General features: G+C 41.2%; 2 protein-coding genes across 2 annotated transcripts; one reads left to right on the plus strand and one right to left on the minus strand.

Moving 5' to 3' along the window:
- Positions 1-7,307: 7,307 nt before the first annotated feature.
- Positions 7,308-9,235, minus strand: LOC143295693 (RNA transcription, translation and transport factor protein-like). Its single transcript, XM_076607314.1, has one exon. It carries the CDS (start codon positions 9,141-9,143, stop codon positions 8,397-8,399), a length of 747 nt encoding a protein of 248 aa, XP_076463429.1. The 5' UTR covers positions 9,144-9,235; the 3' UTR covers positions 7,308-8,396.
- A 68-nt stretch (positions 9,236-9,303) lies between these two features.
- On the plus strand, positions 9,304-13,876 carry LOC143295694 (transmembrane protein 179-like). Its single transcript, XM_076607315.1, has 4 exons — positions 9,304-9,646; positions 10,743-10,880; positions 11,925-12,009; positions 12,774-13,876. Exons 1-4 carry the CDS (start codon positions 9,354-9,356, stop codon positions 12,948-12,950), a joined length of 693 nt encoding a protein of 230 aa, XP_076463430.1. The 5' UTR covers positions 9,304-9,353; the 3' UTR covers positions 12,951-13,876.
- The last annotated feature ends 7,265 nt before the right edge of the window (positions 13,877-21,141 follow it).

Raw genomic sequence — 21,141 nt, forward strand, 5'->3', positions numbered from 1 at the left:
TCCGTAAAAAACGTAACACAAAGCAGTCTAAGAAATGGTTTGATCAGGCTTGTTACATCCAAAGACGAGAACTGAAATCTTTAAGAAATGCATTAAACAGAAACCCACGGAACAGAACGATACGCGATAAGTATTTTTACATGTTAAAATCATACAACAAATGTGTAAAACAGAAGAAAAAATTGTATAAAAACAGGTTAGTTCAAAACCTGAACGAAGCTATCTTAAAAGATCCAAACAGTGTATGGAAGACTCTAAAATCTCTCAACGATGCAGAAACTCCCATAGGTAATAGTTACAAACCGATGAGTAACACAAAATGGATGAAACATCTGGAGGACATCATTGGGACACAAAGTAAAGTTGACCAAAGCACAAAAGCAAAAATAAATACAGAACTAAGAAACATAAACTCGAATATAACACCTTCGTATCTTGATTTTCCAATTTCCACAAAAGAGATAATCAACGCATCCAGAAACTTACACAACAAAAAAACGCCTGGAAAAGACGGGATTACAAACGAAATCATAAAGGCTAGCCTACCGGAAACAACAGAAATACTAAAACTGTTATTTCAGTCTGTCCTTAACTCAGGCACGTTCCCAGATATGTGGAAAAAAGGAATTAGCATACCAATTTACAAATCGGGAGACCAATTAAACCCAACCAATTATCGAGGAATAACTCTAAACAACTCACTCAGTAATCTTTTTTGTCAAATATTAAACAATCGAATAACAAACTACCTCGAAGACAATAATTTACTATCAAAAGAGCAAGCAGGCTTTCGAAAATCACACAAGACCTCGGACCACATATTCATACTTAAAAAGATAATTGACGATACTTTAAGAAAAAGAATGAATCGCCTTTATTGCTGTTTTGTTGATTTTCAGAAAGCATTTGACAGGGTCTGGCATCACGCTCTAATGCTAAAAATGTATCAAATCGGTATAAATGGAAATTGCTTTAGAGTTATTCAAAGCATGTATGAAAATGCCACAGTTTGCACAAGAACTGATACGGGATTTTCTTCTGAAATACCCATATTGAAGGGGGTACTACAAGGGAACACACTCAGTCCCACTTTATTTAATATATTTATTAATGATCTCCCGAAATGTCTGGGCGTTACTGACTCACCATCCATAGACCTTGACAAAAGTGATAGTGTTTCATGTTTACTATATGCTGATGACCTAGTAATTTTGTCCACGACAAAGATAGGATTACAAAGGAAACTAGATAAACTCAATCTGTATTGTGAAAACTGGGATCTAAAAATTAACATAGATAAAACTAAAGTAATAGTTTTCACACACACCGATCCCAAAGTGCCTGTTATTTTCACAATAGGCAATGATATAATCCAGACAACTGATCAATACAAGTACTTGGGTATATTATTTCACAAAACTGGAACGTTCTCATTTGCCCAAGAGCATCTAGCCAAACAGGCATTAAAAGCAGCACACTCCCTCCGACGAATCGTTAAAAAGCAAGATATTCGTTTGGATATTGTGCTGCAGCTTTTTGATTCACTTGTTTTACCTATATTATCATATGGATCCGATATTTGGTTCCCATGGGCTGAAACAAAAACTACCAATTCATTCAATACAGGAATGACAGATTTCTTTAGAAATTGTATTTCTTCGAAACATTCACATGAACAAATGCATATAAAATTTTGCAAACTGCTTCTAGGGGTACATTCTAAAGCAATGAATCTGCCAACTCTAGCCGAACTGGGCAGATTTCCAGTTGGAATTCATATTGCTTGCAGAGTTCTTGACCACTGGACTCATATTCTGGATGCACATAATGATAGCCATATCAAAAAGGTCTATATGTCGATGATGAACCAACCAGACACAATTGAAAATCCATGGATACAATTTGTAAAGAATATTCTTCACAATGTAGGATTAGGTCATGTTTGGAACAATCAGTCGACATTTAGTAACAGCAGGCTTAAATTTACATTACGCCAACAACTAAGAAATAGATATGTACAATTCTGGAAACAGACAAAAACTGAATACAGTAGATTAGATTTCTACAACAAAATTAAAAGAAACGATTATCAAATTGAGAATTATCTAACTGATAAAATCGATCCTGCTCACAAACAAGCTCTTTGTCAACTCAGAATAAGCGCACATTATTTAAACATCGAACGAGGAAGATATGCAAACATTCCCAGAGAAGAGAGGTTATGTGCTATATGTGAAGTTGTTGAAGATGAATTGCATTTCTTAGATTCGTGTATCTTATTTCATAATTTGCGAAGCCATCTAATCACTACTATACAGCAGTATGATCATCAATCAAATGTGATCTCTAGAAACATACAAAACAATATACTAAAACCAAGTGATTTATTCACCTGCGATGACTGTCAAAAAACACTTGCCAACTATGTATTTCAGTGCATGCGTATTAGATGACCGTTTATTTCTTTGTTCCCTTTGTTCTTTGTTGTGTCTATTAATCCTTCGGGATTTTATGACAATAAATGAAGTCAAGTCAAGTCAAGTCAAGTCAAGTCACACACACACACACACACACACACTGAATTGACAGAAAAGCTTGCTTTTTTTTTTTTTTTTTTTTTTTTCGTTTTTTCTCTCTCCACCATCAGATCAGATCAAAACAGTCTCCCTGGAAACAAGACAATCCGTCCACGGTGAGTTCTTAGCGCATGCGCACAAAGAGGGCTGGGGTATCCAGGTCGACCACCAGCTGAAGTCCTGACTGTAGTGTGTGGGTGCCAAGAGAATGATTCACTACACTCAGCCTCTCGTTCGCTTTACGCGTCAGCGAAATGACGTCATATACTTACGCGCAAAGGTTGTGCAGGAGGATCCCCCCCCCCCCACCCCACCCCACCTCTAGAAAGTATGATAAAATGAGATCGTCAATAGATTAAACAAAACAAAAAAACAAACAAATATGGCATGATTTATTTTTTACCAGACCTATGTCAACACGAATGGGACGAGTGCATGTACACACACACACACACACACACACACACACACAGAGGCTACACACACACACACAGAGGCTACACACACAAACACACACACACACGCGCGCGCACACACACACACACACACACACACACACACACACACACACAATGAACACAAGATGTGAAGAAAAAAAAGCAGTTAATGCTTATTCAGTGTCTCATTTTGAAAAAATATAGAAGAAAAAAAAAATGCCTACATGTTCAATCGTTTCAATCCCACGGTAGTCATGAAAATATAATAGAAACTTTACTCCGGAGAATCATAATTCAAAACCGCCAGAATTCAACTGGCTATAAAATGCAGATGTGGATAGAAAATCAATTTTCATTATACATGATATAGATGTGATGATGGAGTCCGCCTCAGTGAGTCCCCGGATCGGACCGACGGATGAGTAGGCTGACGGCAGGCTTATCTCAGTGTCGGTGTGTGTCCTCACGATATGGGAAAAGAGGCCGATTCTGGATGCGCAGTACTTCCCACAGGTGTTGCAAGGGAAGACATCTCCAGAAGCTGAGCCCTGCTTCCTTCGCTCACGCTTCTCCTAGCCGGCGTTCTCCGTCTTCAGTTCTTTTCAAACGGCTAGCTCGTCGTTCCGACATTAGCCTGGTTGCCTGACCAGCACAGGTGACTTTATATATATATACATATGTACCGAAACAAATAATAAATACTTTGTTTTTTTGTTTGATTTTGTTTTGTTGTTGTTGTTTGTGAGAAATATCAGACTGACACAGAACTATTCCATTCACACGACTGAGAAACATGAATCAGAAAACTGAGGTCTGCTTGCTTTATGTCCTCTAATAACAACATCAGAAGTCATAGATATTGTAGACGAAGATCAACGGTTAGGGAGCAAATGATAAACAATAAAAAGAAAAAAACAAAAGACAAAAACAAAACAAACAAACAAACAAAAACACCGACAATGATTATCTCTTTTCTTAAACAGGAACAAAAGACTCCACAATAAACAAGACGGAGCTAAGGGGAAGAACCACACAAGCCTGTACCTGACAGAGAATGCATTTATCTCCCTTGGACTGGGGGCGAATGATTGGACGAGGGGTGGGGGTGGGGTCTCCTCGCCTGGATTGTCCCCCACCCTCAGTGTGTGTGTGTGTGTGTGTGTGCGCGCGCATGCGAGTTTGTGTGTTGGGATTCGTGTTCTTTTGTGCCGGTGCAGTTGGGCCTGCATACATTAATTTTGTTAGTGGTTTCGTGTCTGTGAGACTGAAAATTGTTGCTGTTGTGCCTCTGTGCGCGCACCTGTGTGTGTGTGTGTGTGTGTGTGTGTGTGTTTTGTGTGTGTTTGTTTTGTGTGTGTGTGTGTGTGTGTGTGTGTGTGCGTTTTCGTGCTTGGTTATTGAATGCGCGTGTGTGGGTGCGGACGATAGGGGTTCACTGTGCGCGGCCCATTTTGTCGTGTTTTTTGTCTCAAGCTTTCTTTTCACTTATCTTTCCCTCCACTATATATAATGGTTAATAATTATGGTGATGATAATAATAATAATAATAAGAAGAAGAATGTGAAATTATTATCATTATTATTACTATTCTCATTCATCTGTTTACTTAGAAATTATTAATATAATCATTTTCTTGTTTTCCTTGAGACCTGACTAAGTGTGTTGGGTTGTTACGCAGCTGGACACTGAGGCATCTACTTAGCAGATGTGGTGTAGCGTATATCACTATATGGATTAGTCCTAAATTAATGTAGTGACGCCTCCTTGAGAAGCTGAACTTAACTTCCAGGAGATGTGTGCGAGTACATGTATTTGGCATGTGAGTGTATACATGTGTGTCCAGTGGGTGTGAGTGTGCGTGTGTTAGTGTTTGTACAAACGTGTGTATGTGTGTGTGTGTGTATGCAAGTGCACGAATTATAATTGTTATCTGTTACAGAGCAATAGCTCCTGTAACAGAGCATCTTCAACATGATTGGGTCGTAAAAACTGGATTACAATTATTCTCCTCATCCCGAGGTGGTGGTTTGTAGGGTCATGTAACCAGGGGGTGTGGGGTGTGGGAGGGCCAGGGTGGTAAGTCATCACCCTGCAGTGAGACCCCACTGTCCACCACAGCCCCCTAAGATGGTGTTATGACTGTCCCTAACTCCTTAAAGATGGCTAGCGTCGATGCTTCCAATGGGTGAGACAGGTGGACACTTTATCACAGAGATCAATCATACTGCGCTGGACACAACAGCAGTAGAACTGTAGATACCCCTTCATCGAGCCCCATAATTGCATTCCTGCAACACACACACACACAAACACACTGCCCAAACACACAAGACTGAGATAGTCTCGTGTGAAAATAATACTCAGCACATATTGCCATCACAACATACAGTTTGCAAAGTTTGTTCTTTGTGAGTATTATATGGGTATGCATACACCCACAAGGTATAATGCACTGTGACATTTGCTGGTTATTTACTTCTTTGTTTATGTGCACAGACAGACAATATTTCGGCGGATACGAAATATGAAATTTTGTTGACAAAGTCATAACATTTCATGAAAGTGGCATCAAAATCAAACGTTTCTGGGCAATTCAGTTTCAGTTTCAGAGCTCAAGGGGGCGTCACTGTGTTCGGACAACTCCATATACACTACACCACATCTGCCAAGCAGATGCCTGACCAGCAGCGTAACCCAACGTGCTGAGTCAGGCCTTGAGAAACTTTCTGAGCAAAAACTATGGATATGGGTAATATTTCACCAAAGGTGTACAGGGAAGGTTAAAACCCATTACAATATGCAATAATTATCGTGAAAACAATCAGTAATTTCCCCTAAATCATGAAAAAAGAATCCTAATGTCCCATTGAAGTTATACAATAATAATGTCAATATTCTTTTAATTCCTCATGGAGCAATATGAATCTACAGGCTTTTATTGTTGTTGCTTTTTTTCCCCTTGTTTTTCCAGAATTCACAATTTTACCCTGATTGTTAATAAAATATCAAGGCAATTTTGAGAAATATACAAACAAGATATCCCAGACATACACACACTGTGACAAATCAATAACAAACAAACCACATGCATCAGATTCAGAGACCCATGCAGTTCCATGTACTTTCCCAAAACATAACACTATTTCCCCAAAGAGTTTCAGTTTCAGTTTCAGTAGCTCAAGGAGGCGTCACTGCATTTGGACAAATCCATATACGCTACACCACATCTGCCAAGCAGATGCCTGACCAGCAGCGTAACCCAACGCGCTTAGTCAGGCCTTGAGAAAAAAAAGAAAAAAAAAAGGTGAATAAATAATAGATGAGCTTACATAAATAAATAAATAATAATTATAATATAAAAAAAGGTAGTAGTAGTAATAATAATAATAATAAAATAATAATAATTATAATAAATAAATAAATAAATAAGACAACAATGAAGTAATATATATAATCATGTGCTGTCGCTGATCAACTGAAATATAACCCCCTCAACGCTAAAAAAAAACCCCAACCAAACAAACAAAAAACAACTAAGGCAACACTATGTAATAGGAATAATAGAATAGGAACAGAAATAAAAGGAATTTTTATGTTTGGCCTAAAATATTCCCCATCACCTGTACTGTTGCAAATCTTTATTGTTGGTGTGTTAAATATTTTGACAATTGCTCTGCATTTGAAGTAGGACTCAGTCATTTGATATACATCCTTTCTCAAAATGTGCCTTGGTTTCGCATGGCTGAGGGCAGTAGTATATTTAAGAAGATTTACTTAGTGTGTTTGATACTTTTACTTTGTTTTAAGGAAATGAATTAAAATTGATTGTTTGGGATGGATGGGGGGTTACTGAGTTGATTTAGATTGTATGCAAAGTTTAGTTGTGGTAAAGTAAAGAAGTTTGAATTTTGAACCTTTTCTTATTCTGAGTTAAGTTCCACTGTGATGTGTTTGTATAATCTTTATATCTATCATTGTTAAGAGTTCTGCCATAGCCATAAGCAGCAATCTGGAACAACTTGTTGTCAGTGGTGTCTGTCAGCATTGTGAACACAAAGCATAACCCTTGCCATTTTGTATTGAATGTATATATAAACATCACAAAAACAACCACATCCACACACACAAACACACACAGAGGAAAGAAACTGAGCAGGAAACAAGAGAAAGAGGTTCATGGAGACACACAGAGAGAGAGAGAGAGAGAGAGAGAGAGAGAGAGAGAGAGAGAGAGAGAGAGAGAGAGAGAGAGAGATCTACATTTGTACAGTGAAAAGCACACAAAAAAATGAAATTGTTTTGTACTTTCTTTCATGTTTGGATTTTCATTCTCAAAATCAGTGTTCAATTATGGAATATGGAAGCAATTTCAAAACCATATTTATGATTTTCAATTATTATGTTCACAGTAACTGTAAAGCTATACAATATCTCTGTGCAAAGCCACAACAGAAGCAGTATAATTATCTTGTCAAATCCAAATTTACATCTGGTTCTGATTTTTTTGTTTTAACTAGTAATAAGAGTGGATAAGAATGTGTATGTGTGTGTGTGTGTGTGTGTGTGCACGCGCGCATGTGCATGTGCACACATCATCACATGTGTACTACTGTACAGAATTAGTTATTTCAGTAACACAGTCAATATTTGGCACATGCTACAAATGTGTTGAGTGTGTGCTATATAAATCATGAATACATTTCATTTGACATACACATCATGAAGAATTAACTTTTTCCTTTTTAAATGCCTTACGCTCTGCATCATGATTATTATCAGAAAATTGCATGAAGAAAGCCGTATGCATAGTATATATGAGCAATGATCTCAGTTGACTTTTTTTACCCTTCTTATTCATTCTATTATGGCTCAATACCATACATAAAACTTGAGTAAAACTGTTTGTAAACTCCAAAATTTAATTTGTTTGGGTTACAGAAAACAACAACAATAAAATAAGAAGAAAAATTAAGTACTAAAGTAGTCTGTTGAGTATCATTCACATTGTTCAAATCGAAAGTAAACCACACACTAAAAGTACTTATCATTATTAAATCATATACCATCTCTGCAACTTGGCTACTAGTACAACCAGAATTATATGCTGGATTCGTTAATATTTGAGGGAAGGTAATATTCAATCTGAAAATATCTTTATGAGGTAAAACTACTCCATATTCAATCTAACTTTAAGCTTGATGCAGGGTATTCATGAATGTGAATGAATTATGTAATTGGGAAGTGGAACAGAACAATACCACAACCACAAACTTTCCAATGACAAAGTTGCACAAGTTTCGGTCTGGGTCATTGTCCATTCAGTGTCCGAGCATTGAGGGGAATATCTGCAAATAAAGTTCAAAACTGTTCAAAGTTCACTTGTTTAGCGGCCCACTTTCCCCAGGCGGCTATCGGTCTTGGGGTCTGCAGTGATGGCCTGGACAGCAACAATGGCGGAGTTGATCTTGGACTGTAGATCTCGAAGTTCCTTCAGATGCAACAGACGGACAATCTTGGCAGCTTCGTTCATGATGTAGTCCCCAGACTCGAAGCCTAATTCAGTTTTGTCCAGTGGGATATGTTCATTGGTTTTAGTGTTCGCTTTTTTGCCTGCGTTCTCCAAAGCTTGTTTGGACAACGTGGTGGTGACCAGCAGAGAAATGGCCTTCAGTTGTTCGAGGTGATCCTTGTGGGGTGGAATCTGCAACAGCATGGCCAGGGACGTGACCCCGGCCTTGAACTCTGCACTCTGGAAGTCCAGGTTGTCCAGAGGGTTGCTGGAGGGGGCGCCGGCTGCCTGGGCCTTCTGCACAGTCTCTTTGGTCACAGCTCTGTATGACTCGGCATCATCGCCGTGCTCCAGCCTTACAGCGTAACCCAACAACCAGTCCAAGATCACCTCTTTCCGGCCTCCGATGTAAGGACAGTTCAGTTCCGTCAGATAATTCTGGAACACCGACCCCCAGTTCGCACTGGCAGTGTCACGTAGCCCGGCCCTATCTTCGATTTTCAGATGACGAATCTTCTGATCCTCCAACCACACTACTAACTGTCGGACTTGCGCTTCATTATTTACATCGAACTGTTCAGGTTGGGTGTAGTCAAGAGCTAGCAATTTCCTTCGGTACATAATGTTCGAAAAAACTAAAAAAGAAAGTTCACAACGGAATTTGGTCTCGTGTTGTAAGCTCGCCGGGCCGGAAGTTTGAGGTGGAAGTGGTTGCACGATAGCGCAGTCGGTAACTCAAAGATCGACAATCCAGAAATCGTTCAGAACAACCTCCCTTGAGTTTCGCCCACTGTGTCTCATCGAGAACTGTTCCAAACCATTTCCTGAAAGATGGGGCTTGCCAATATCTTGCTGTTGGCGCAAGTGACATTGTATCTCATCTCTCTGATTCTCTCGTTCTTTATGTACGTGCCAATCAGCGTGAACCTGAACGATTTTGACGGCCATTGTTTGCTGTTTGCGACCGGAAAATGGACAGCTGACAAATTGGATGTGCTGTTGCAAGTGGACTGGGGTTCATCAAGCTCCTGCAATTTTGCTGTGTTTTCTGGCGTGGCAGTCATGCTGGCGTCCCTCTTCTATCTGATCTGGTACTCTGTGCTCCTCTTCAAAAATGTGGACAGGTATTGATACACTCAAGCTCACGCGTGAGACAGACACTGAGAGTGAGACAGGCAGACACCAAACACACACACACACACACACACACACACACACACAAAGAGGTGGGGTGGGTGGGGGTATGTGCGTGTATACATACACATTGACGCAAATGTATGCAAACGTGCGCACACACCTACACCCACACATACATAATATACACAGTGACTCACACTAATTTTGTGTATACATGAGATGATTAATCACACTCACATGACACTGGCACACAAGTCTCACAGTCACACACTGAAGTATGTGCACTGGCACACACACACACACACACACACACACACACACACACACACACACACACAGTGAAACATACACACACACACACACACACATTTAAAATCTCACACACGCACACACATATAAACACACACACACACACGCACGCGCGCACGCACACACACACACACACACACACACACACACACACACAAAGGTGGCACATTCTCACACACAAAGAACAGTGGTATGCACACACAATCTCCCCACTCCACTTCCCACCATGTACACATCACACGCACTCAACCACCAATGTTAGGGATGGAACCATTAATATGTATCAATGATGGTGGCTGGCAATTAATATGGAAGAAAAGATGATGCTTCTGCCAGTTCTGGAGACTGTATCACTTGATCCAGGCTTGAAGCAGAGAAGAGTAGATTCCCTTTGTATCCTGCCCATGATGGTCGGGCCATGTTCACTGTTCACCATTAGTGCTCCCCTACCCATAATTGTTTGTTGGATGTATTAATTGTTTGTTTTCTGGATGAAAAATTTGCCTAGTCTTAAGTTAAGTGGGAAGGGAAATTTTTGATGAAACAGGGAAACTAAAAAATCATCAGATAATATTTGTTTCCTTTGTGTGTGTGTGTGCGTGCGCACGTGTGTGTGTGTGTGTGTGTGTGTGTGTGTGTGTGTGAATATAGATAGATAGATAGAGATAGCAGATATGACTTGCAGTGCTGAAACTGGCTGTTTTTTTTTTGTTTTTTTTTTTGTTTTTTGGTGTGTGTGTGTGTGTGTGTGTGTGTGTGTGTGTGTGTGTGCAGTTCCTGGCTGGATGCTTTCGTGTGTGGAGGAATCAGTCTTCTGCTGACCATCTTCACCTTTGCTTCTGGTCTGGCCATCAGCATCGGTTTCAGGGACTGGTGCATTCTGGTTACCGACCCCAAGGCTGGTTTTGAGAGGTGGGTAGAGTGTGCATGAGGGTGGGGAGGATGCATGTATCAGTGTGTGTGTGTGTGTGTAGGGGGGCGGTGGGGAGGATTGGGGCAGGTGGGGGTGTGGAGGTGGGTGGGGTGAGGGTTAGAGAGAGAAAGACAAAATAGATTTTGTCATTTGTGCCTTATTAAAAGTTATTTAAGACATTGTGTATGTGTGCGAGTGTGTATGTGTGTGTTTGTGTATGCATGTGCATATGCTCTGGGAGCATGGGCAAAATGCTTTTTCAGATATTGACCATTTGATCACTTGCAGCCCATATAAAAAAAGTAAGTTTTATATATATTGTTATGATATATGTTTATTCCTTACATAGGAAACTGAGCGTATGTGATGTGTGTGTGTGTGTGTGTGTGTGTGTGTGTGTGTGTGTGTGTGTGTGTGTGTATTGAATGTGTGTATGTGAATAAAGAGGGTAGTTTTTATGTATGCACATAACCTTGTGCACATGTGCATGCATGTATACTTTCTGCTTGATAATTGATTTTCTTTTTGTCTGTTATTCTTTCAGTCTGTTTGTGTGTGTGTGTGTGTGTGTGTGTGTGTGTGTGTGTGTGTGTGTGTGTGTGTGTGTGTTCACATGCGTGTGGGCGTACATGTATTCATGCAAATGTGTTTGTGTCTGTCTGCCTGTTGATCACCAAAGTAATATGATTGTGAATTTCTCCAGCTGCTCTTTCTCTCTCGATATATATATATATATATATATATATATAGATAGATAGATAGATAGATAGATAGATAGATCTGTCTGTCTCTCTCCAGTTCTGTCTCTCTCCCATGCTGAATCTCTGTCTCTCTTCATCCCAGAGCTCTGTCGCATTTGTTGTCTCTTCTCTTGTCTCTCTTCTCACCCATGCACCCCCTATCTCCCTTGTCCCTCCTTTCTCCCCTTCTCTCACCAATAGTCCCCTCTCTCTCTTCCTCTCGCTCTCTCTCTCTTTCTGCCATTATGAATGATGGTTCATCACCAGCTGACTGCCTGTTAATGTGATGGTGACTGTGTGCAGCTGTGAGGATGGGGACTACATTCCTTTTGGGCAGAAGCTAGGCATCAACACGCGCCACTTCTACACCGAGTTCCAGATCGCTCAGGTCAGGACCGTTTTCTTTTTCCTGATGTGTGTCTGTGATAGGTCTGCCTGCCTGTGTCTGTGGATGATTGCACTCACAGATACACGCACGCACGCACACACACACACACACACACACACACACACAGTGAAACACACATTCTTATCCACTCACTGTACTTGTACGTCAAACAAACAACAAAAATATGAACCAGTTGTAAATTTGGATTTTTTGATTGAATTACTGGATAATAATAATACTGCTTCTGTTGTGGCTATGCACAAGATATATATATATATATGTATGTATATATATATATATATATATATATATATATATATATATATATGTATGCATGTATATGTATGTATATGTATATATATATATATATTATTTATGATATAGCTTTACAGTTACTGTGAACATAGTAATGATAACAAATCATGATAGATATGGTGTAGAATACATTAGAGTATGCACTGCATGATGTTATAATACCGCTTCTGTTATGACTACGCACAAAAGATATGGTGTAGCTTTACAGTTACTGTGAACATAATGATGATAACGAATCATGATAGATGTGGTGTGTATTATACATTAAGCGTATATACAGCATAACTTAATAATACTGCTTCTCTCATGGCTACGCACAAAAGATATGGTATAGCTTTACAGCTACTGTGAACATAATGATGATGACGAATCATGATAAATAAGGTGTATAGCGTATGTCAAGAGTATGTACTGCATGACCAAACACGGGAGTTGTGGGCACCGTGCAGTTCGGAGCGTGGTTGCTGTGGATCTCTCAGCTGTCCCTGCTGATCCTGTCGGCGGTCAAGCTGTGCCGCTACCACAGCCAGGAGGCCTTCCTGACCTCCATGACCCGAGAGCGACAGCGTCTGATCCAGCGCGTCCAGAGCCAGTCCGCAGGGTACAAGTCCTCCGTGCCCACATAAGTCTTGTATGCGGCCGGCCCCCACCCACCACCCACCACCCACGTGCATCAGCCAGAGCACAGAATGCGGATGATGCTTGATGAGTGATACGTACAGTCCTGTTTCTTTTTTTTCTTTTCTGAGACTTAAAAAAAAATTGCCTTTGATTTTTATCTGTTTGGTTCGTGCTTTCATTAAATGCAGATGCTATGCTTGCGTTATATATTTATTTCATGTATACTGTTTAGTACTTTACCTGATAATTCTCTTGAAGTCTGGCTCTTATAGTCTGGAGCGGATAAACTATGGGTGCTTGTCAAGGCACTGACACAACCATTACCTGCGCTTTTTTTCTGATGACTTTTTTTTTTTCTGTGTATATTATTCATGGAGGTATGTCTTGCAAGTATACAAAATATTTATTGAATGTTCAGTTATAGTTGTATATATGTATTATCTGACCCTTTTCATGATGATTTTTTTTCAATGATTTCATTGTCTGGATATGACATATGTACAGAGCATAGCTTGTTAGCTGTTTGGTAATAATCAGCTACCAAGTACCATCACATTTCTCTAAAGATTTCAACAGGAAAAACAGCTGTGACTTTGCTCGCACGAAAGGGGCTGTACCTGGCAAAAATTTTCAGAAAAAATCACTTTGATGATGAAACACATAGACGTGTAGACTTAAACAAAGACGAAAATGGTGCTGCACTATGGGAAAACTCTATCCCTTCAGAGAGGAGCCTGAATTTGACACAGAGAAATATGTTGTGACAAGAAGCAATACAGTACTGTACAATACAGTACAATACAATACAATACAACACATTTTTGACAGTAACATATTCGTGTACATTGTATACAGATACGACATGGGCAGTCTTTGTGTTCTGTGTTTCACTGCTGCTTCAGAGGGTGTTGGGTTATTTTATTCCTTATATATATATATATATATATATATATATATATATATATTTTTTTTTTTTTTTTTTTTTTTTTTTTTTATCAAGACAGCAGTTTATACAGACTGGGCTGCATGGTTGACTTGAGTCACACATGTAGCTTTGTTAACCCGTTGACTGCTGCCGATGAGTATGCTGGTCATTGAAGGGCTGCCACCTCACTGAGATAGGACAGAGCTGTACAGGTCAGGATGTCAGTCACCACACTGTATTTTGGGCTATTTCCCCTCAGGGATCACATTACGTTTGGTCAGCAGCAAACGTCAGGTACGTCATTGGTAAGCACAGACAAAAGAAGTAACTTCGCTTCCAGCGCACGCCACACTGATCTCATTTCAACAAGGTTCAGCAGGCAGAGAGTTAAAGAACATGTGGCAGAAGAGTCCTCACATTGGCCTTTGATTCAGACTAGAGGTAATAAAACGGCTAACAGTTGTCGGAATTCAACGGTAACTGGCTCTTTTCATTCATAACAACCAAACAGTCATGTAGATTGTTGAGAAGCTACTGCCTAAATATGACCTTTTGTTCAGTCAGTAAAACTCTGTACAACCCGCATCTGTATTTGAACTGTTTCCACATGTGAATCTCTTTACTGTTTGTGATAATGGTCAGATATATATGCTTAACACTAGTGGTTTTTTTGTTTTTTGTTGTTTTTTTACTTGAACAAATGAGTAGCAGACAAAAGTTAGACTGCATGTTTGGTTTTTGTGTAAGGTGATTGGTGTATTATGTATTCTTTTCCTTATCACTGCAATTTTTGTATAACATGTATCTACTTGTTGCATAAATTTATAACATTTGAGAACTTTTCAATGACTGGGAGAAAAAGTAAAGCAGCGTAAAACAACAACATAAGAAACAACAAACAAAAAAAAACAAATCAAGTGAATATTAAGTCTAAAGAAAGCTCATTACATGTATACCAACCTTTTTTAAAAAAAATTTTCGTTTCTGCACCCCAGTAATGACCCATCGTGAGCATCAAAAATGTGCTGAGGTAATATTTACAGATCTGCATGGTCTAAAAGATAAAGAAAATGAAGTTCATAATTACAGATCAGTCTCTTACAAGCCACATCTTTTCACAGAAAGAATGATTCTGGGTAATGGACAAAGCTTTATGTATCGTTCTGTTCAAACCAGATCTTTTCACAGAAAGAATGACTCTGGATAATGGACAAAGCTTTATGTATCGTTCTGTTCAAACCAGATCTTTTCACAGAAAGAATGACTCTGGGTAATGGACAAAGCTTTATGTATCGTTACTAACATTTGGTAACATCCAGGTCAGTTGTAAGCGTGGCATCCCACATACACCATGCCATACCATCATACACATGATGCCAATCTCACCATCTCACACACATACAAATTACGTCTTACCATCTCTCTCTCTCTCTCTCTTCCCCTCCCACACCTCTCTTTGCTTTGTCTTCTCAGAAGGTCCTGAATGCTAATTACGGACTTTGCCCGCCAGACCTCCCTTTGCACCACACCAAGGGCTTTCGCAGCCCCCTGCCACACACTCCCCCTCTCTCCTCTCACTGTTTTGATTCAGTCCGTCTCACATCTCTGTATGTAAGATTGATAGGAGGTCGGTCTGTTTGGCACTTTTGATTGATTAAGTGGGCTTGTGGGGTGGGGTGGTGGTGGTAGAGGAGGGGGTGTGGGGGTGGTGTGCTGGTCGGTCCGATTCAGGACTTAGGCGCTCCACCGAGGTTTAGGAGAAAACCTCGGGAGGCAGGCTGTTCCAGTCCCTGACAGCCCTCGGGGAAGAAGGAATACTTCCTGTAGTTCGCATTGCAAGTGGACAAAACTGATTCTGTGTGGATGCTGTTCAGCCATTTGGCGGTTTATATATTTTGTATGTCAGGATGTGGGTAGGTAGCTAGGATGTCAGTCAGAAGATGTATGCCAAGGATGTTTGCCTGTATGCTGCCTGGTACTTTTTCCCCTTGACCTTTTTTTTTCTGTGAATGCCTTTTTGCCCACACCTCTGCGTTTGCACACCTCTTCAAGGTGCATCTCGCTTTCGCATGATAGTCATATACCTGTGATAAGTTTGCCAGTGTTTTTGAATAATGAGATGAATATTTTGAGCTTTTTGTATTCGTTTTTTTCTTTCTTTTTTTTTCACTTAAAAAAAATTTTATGTAAGATTCAGATATTTTGAGATGAAAGTACTTTTACATTCTTTGAGAAACTGAACAGATGTACAGTGATATATGAAATTATTTGTGTTAATTGGACAATTGAGGAGAGTGGACTTGTGAGTTGTATGAATTATAAAACATCATAAATTACAGAATATGATATGTAATGCATGTTGTTCAGTATCTTTGTGTGCGTGCGTGTGTGTGTGTGTGTGTGTGTGTGTGTGTGTGTGCATTTGAGCATGCAACTGCCACTCCCCTTCCCCACACAGACACAAACACATACACATAGACACACACACACACACACACACACACACACATGATGTACACACACACGCACGCACACGCACGCACACACGCACGCACACTCTTGTGTGTGTACTCATGCTTGATTGATCAGTTTTGCAACCTGGATAATTCTTTTCTTGTTTGAAATTCTTTAAAATTTTATTATCGTAAGTACTTTGCTGACAGGGAATGTATATTATTGATTTTCTATTCAACTTGTCTGTAAGTATAAGTCGTTTTGCTTGGTTTGTGCTGCCAGTTGCCATACATAAGGATACAGCTGCAGAAGAAATGTTATAAAAGGATAGACTCTTTATTCTTGTGATTCTTTCTTTTTTTTCTTTTCTTTTTTAATTTATTTTTATTCTTTTGTCACCAGGGGAAAACAGAAAGAAAATTGGGTTATGGTGTAGTGTGTTAGGGGGTTGGGGTGCGTGTGTGTGTGTGTGTATGCTGGAAATTACACTCTACATGGAAATTAACAAATAATGAGGCCTCATTATTTGTTAATTTCCAGTGGATAAACTACCGAGGCAACCATGTATTTGTTCTGTATTGTCCATGTGTTCGGTGTGGCTTATTCAGGATTAAAGAGGCTATGCCAGTCTTGAATGAAAGCTAATTTGTGTTTGCACATTTCTTCTGTCTTTGCTGCTGTGTGCACATGTCAAATGATTGGTATAAGGACAGGCCCGGCGCTTCCTTTTTGAGGAAGTGTCTGGGTTTGTTCCAATGTACCTTTTATTTACCTGTGTGCTAGCTGAATCGGTAGCGTAAGCATCACTGACTGGAAGTTGTGTACCTTGTGTAATGGAGAGAGTTACCACTCTTTACTATTTGTTAAAAATACACTCTACATGATTGTGAAAGAAAAAGAATAAAAGATTTATTCAGGAAGAATCCTTGTTCGGCTCTGACGTTTTACTTTATAAACATTTAAATACGATTGATCACACAACAGCAATAAATGGGTGCGATTTTTGGTCTGAACTCATGCAAGCATGTTTTTGGAAGGTTGCATGTGCTGACTTTACACCAGCTGAATGGTACGTTAGGATTTGACCCCTAACATGATGTCAGCTGGTTTCTGAAGAACTGGCGGGTGTTCACTCTGGAAATGGCCCCTATTCAGTTGATTTGATTGATCTTTTTGTTTTGTTGTTGTTGTTTTTTGCATGCTGTAAATGGAGGGAAAAAAAACAAGCCCCATGATATGATAATGTAGAATGTATGGCACTGTTAAATGTCATACAGATTCTAAGGAAAATGTCAGTTTTGCCAGGAATCAGACCCAAACGACGATGTGAAATAATTATGACGGTGCATGCAAATGATGATGCTGCACGCATCGGATGCTTGTTTCAATTTCTGAGTCAAGGGAAACTGAGTTGGCATTCAAGAGTGTGTTGATGTAATGTATGATTAGTTGTTGTTTCTAAGAATATTTCCATTTCAGTCAAGTAGCAAGACCATGGTGTTTGCATGGAGAACCGATTTTTTTTTCTTCCACAGTTGCTTTTCCTCTGTCTCTATATGCTTACACTTGGAATAATCTCCCTGTTTGGCTTTGTCAAATCTCTGCACTCAGCTCTTTCAAGTGTTGGCCTGAAAAAGCTACCTCTATCCAGAGTAGCTGTTCCCTCCCCTCCCTCTTTCCAGAGTAGCTCTTCCCTCCCCTCCCTCTATCCAGAGTAGCGCTTCCCTCCCCTCCCTCTATCCAGAGTAGCTCTTCCCTCCCCTCCCTCTATCCAGAGTAGCGCTTCCCTCCCCTCCCTCTATCCAGAGTAGCTCTTCCCTCCCCTCCCTCTATCCAGAGTAGCTCTTTCCTCCCCTCCCTCTATCCAGAGTAGCTCTTTCCTCCCCTCTATCCAGAGTAGCGCTTCCCTCCCCTCCCTCTTTCCAGAGTAGCTCTTTCCTCCCCTCCCTCTATCCAGAGTAGCTCTTCCCTCCCCTCCCTCTTAGCTCTTCCCTCCCCTCCCTCTATCCAGAGTAGCTCTTTCCTCCCCTCCCTCTATCCAGAGTAGCTCTTCCCTCCCCTCCCTCTTTCCAGAGTAGCTCTTCCCTCCCCTCCCTCTATCCAGAGTAGCTCTTCCCTCCCCTCCCTCTTTCCAGAGTAGCTCTTCCCTCCCTTTTTCCAGAGTAGCTCTTCCCTCTCCTCCCTCTTTCCAGAGTAGCTCTTCCCTCCCCTCCCTCTTAGCTCTTCCCTCCCCTACCTCTTTCCAGAGTAGCTGTTCCCTCCCCTCCCTCTATCCAGAGTAGCTCTTCCCTCCCTTCCCTCTTTCCAGAGTAGCTCTTCCCTCCCTTTTTCCAGAGTAGCTCTTCCCTCCCCTCCCTCTTAGCTCTTCCCTCCCCTCCCTCTTTCCAGAGTAGCTCTTCCCTCCCCTCCCTCTTAGCTCTTCCCTCCCCTCCCTCTATCCAGAGTAGCTCTTCCCTCCCTCTTTCCAGAGTAGCTCTTTCCTCCCCTCCCTCTATCCAGAGTAGCTCTTCCCTCCCCTCCCTCTTTCCAGAGTAGCTCTTTCCTCCCCTCTATCCAGAGTAGCTCTTCCCTCCCCTCCCTCTTTCCAGAGTAGCTCTTCCCTCCCCTCCCTCTATCCAGAGTAGCTCTTCCCTCCCCTCCCTCTTTCCAGAGTAGCTCTTCCCTCCCTTTTTCCAGAGTAGCTCTTCCCTCTCCTCCCTCTTTCCAGAGTAGCTCTTCCCTCCCCTCCCTCTTAGCTCTTCCCTCCCCTACCTCTTTCCAGTGTAGCTGTTCCCTCCCCTCCCTCTATCCAGAGTAGCTCTTCCCTCCCTTCCCTCTTTCCAGAGTAGCTCTTCCCTCCCTTTTTCCAGAGTAGCTCTTCCCTCCCCTCCTTAGCTCTTCCCTCCCCTCCCTCTTTCCAGAGTAGCTTTTCCCTCCCCTCCCTCTATCCAGAGTAGCTCTTCCCTCCCCTCCCTCTTTCCAGAGTAGCTCTTCCCTCCCCTCCCTCTTAGCTCTTCCCTCCCCTCCCTCTTTCCAGAGTAGCGCTTCCCTCCCCTCCCTCTATCCAGAGTAGCTCTTCCCTCCCCTCCCTCTTAGCTCTTCCCTCCCCTCCCTCTTAGCTCTTCCCTCCCCTCCCTCTTAGCTCTTCCCTCCCCTCCCTCTATCCAGAGTAGCTCTTCCCTCCCCTCCCTCTATCCAGAGTAGCTCTTCCCTCCCCTCCCTCTTAGCTCTTCCCTCCCCTCCCTCTTTCCAGAGTAGCGCTTCCCTCCCCTCCCTCTATCCAGAGTAGCTCTTCCCTCCCCTCCCTCTATCCAGAGTAGCTTTTCCCTCCCCTCCCTCTATCCAGAGTAGCTCTTCCCTCCCCTCCCTCTATCCAGAGTAGCTCTTCCCTACCCTCCCTCTATCCAGAGTAGCTCTTCCCTCCCCTCCCTCTTTCCAGAGTAGCTCTTCCCTCCCCTCCCTCTATCCAGAGTAGCTCTTCCCTCCCCTCCCTCTTTCCAGAGTAGCTCTTCCCTCCCCTCCCTCTTTCCAGAGTAGCTCTTCCCTCCCCTCCCTCTATCCAGAGTAGCTCTTCCCTCCCCTCCCTCTATCCAGAGTAGCTCTTCCCTCCCCTCCCTCTTAGCTCTTCCCTACCCTCCCTCTATCCAGAGTAGCTCTTTCCTCCCCTCCCTCTTTCCAGAGTAGCTCTTCCCTCCCCTCCCTCTTTCCAGAGTAGCTCTTCCCTCCCCTCCCTCTTTCCAGAGTAGCTCTTCCCTCCCCTCCCTCTTTCCAGAGTAGCTCTTACCTCACCTCCCTCTTTCCAGTCATGGTTTCTCTCTAGCCTTCTGTCTCAAGGGTATTTGTAAAGTTTTGTCTTATATTCCTTTGACTCGGAGTAATGTGTTTGTGAAAGCTGGGTAAAACTTTGAATTTTCTCTATACAAGATTCAGCTCTGTATAACATTATTATTAGTATCATTATTATCATTATCATGATTATCAATATTATTTGTTGGTTGAATCTAAGCACAGTCCCCCAACTTGTCAATGGAAAAAAAAATGAAGAATGCGGAACTGTAAATCTCCAGTTGTGGGAGATACGATCTGTGTTCTTGCGACATGCTAATCTCATTTCCAACTTCAATTACCGATATGTGTGACGGGACATTAAACAAAATTCCTTCCTTCTCATTTCCAACCAAACCAGGTACTGCATTTATCTAATCCCTTGCAATATACTTTTTTTTTGTTTTCACGTCCTTCCTGAATTTTAGATCATTTACTTTTTTTTTTTTTTTTACTAAGCGCGTTGGGTTACGCTGCTGGTCAGGCATCTGCTTGGCAGATGTGGTGTAGCGTATATGGATTTGTCCGAACGCAGTGACGCCTCCTTGAGCTACTGAAACTGAACTGAAACTTACTTTTTTTTTAGTGTTGTTGTTGTTGTTTTGTTGTCTGTGTTGTTTCACCCTGAGTCCCCTGCACCACACAACCACTTGGGTTTGTCTGTCGCTGTCCCCAGATAACTGTACAAAGCCGCATTGTTTTTTTGTTTCGGTTTTATTTTATTTTATTTTATTTTAATTTATTTTTTTTATTATCTTACAATGGATAAGATCAGATTTATTTGTTTATTTATTGAGACATCTTGCTATAGCGCATATTCTTGAAGCTCTATGCGCTTCTGATAAGGCAAGATAAGAATGATTATATATATATATATATATATATATATATATATATTTTTTTTTTTGTCTCAAAGAGAAATTACACCAGGTGCAGAGAGAAAAATGACAACAACAAAAAATAGACAATCCATCATCATTGAGAAAACAAACATAGGCAATGCATCATCACCT

This window comes from Babylonia areolata, chromosome 21 (genome assembly GCF_041734735.1).
Source record: "Babylonia areolata isolate BAREFJ2019XMU chromosome 21, ASM4173473v1, whole genome shotgun sequence".
In the NCBI taxonomy this organism is placed as follows: Eukaryota; Metazoa; Mollusca; class Gastropoda; order Neogastropoda; family Buccinidae; genus Babylonia; species Babylonia areolata.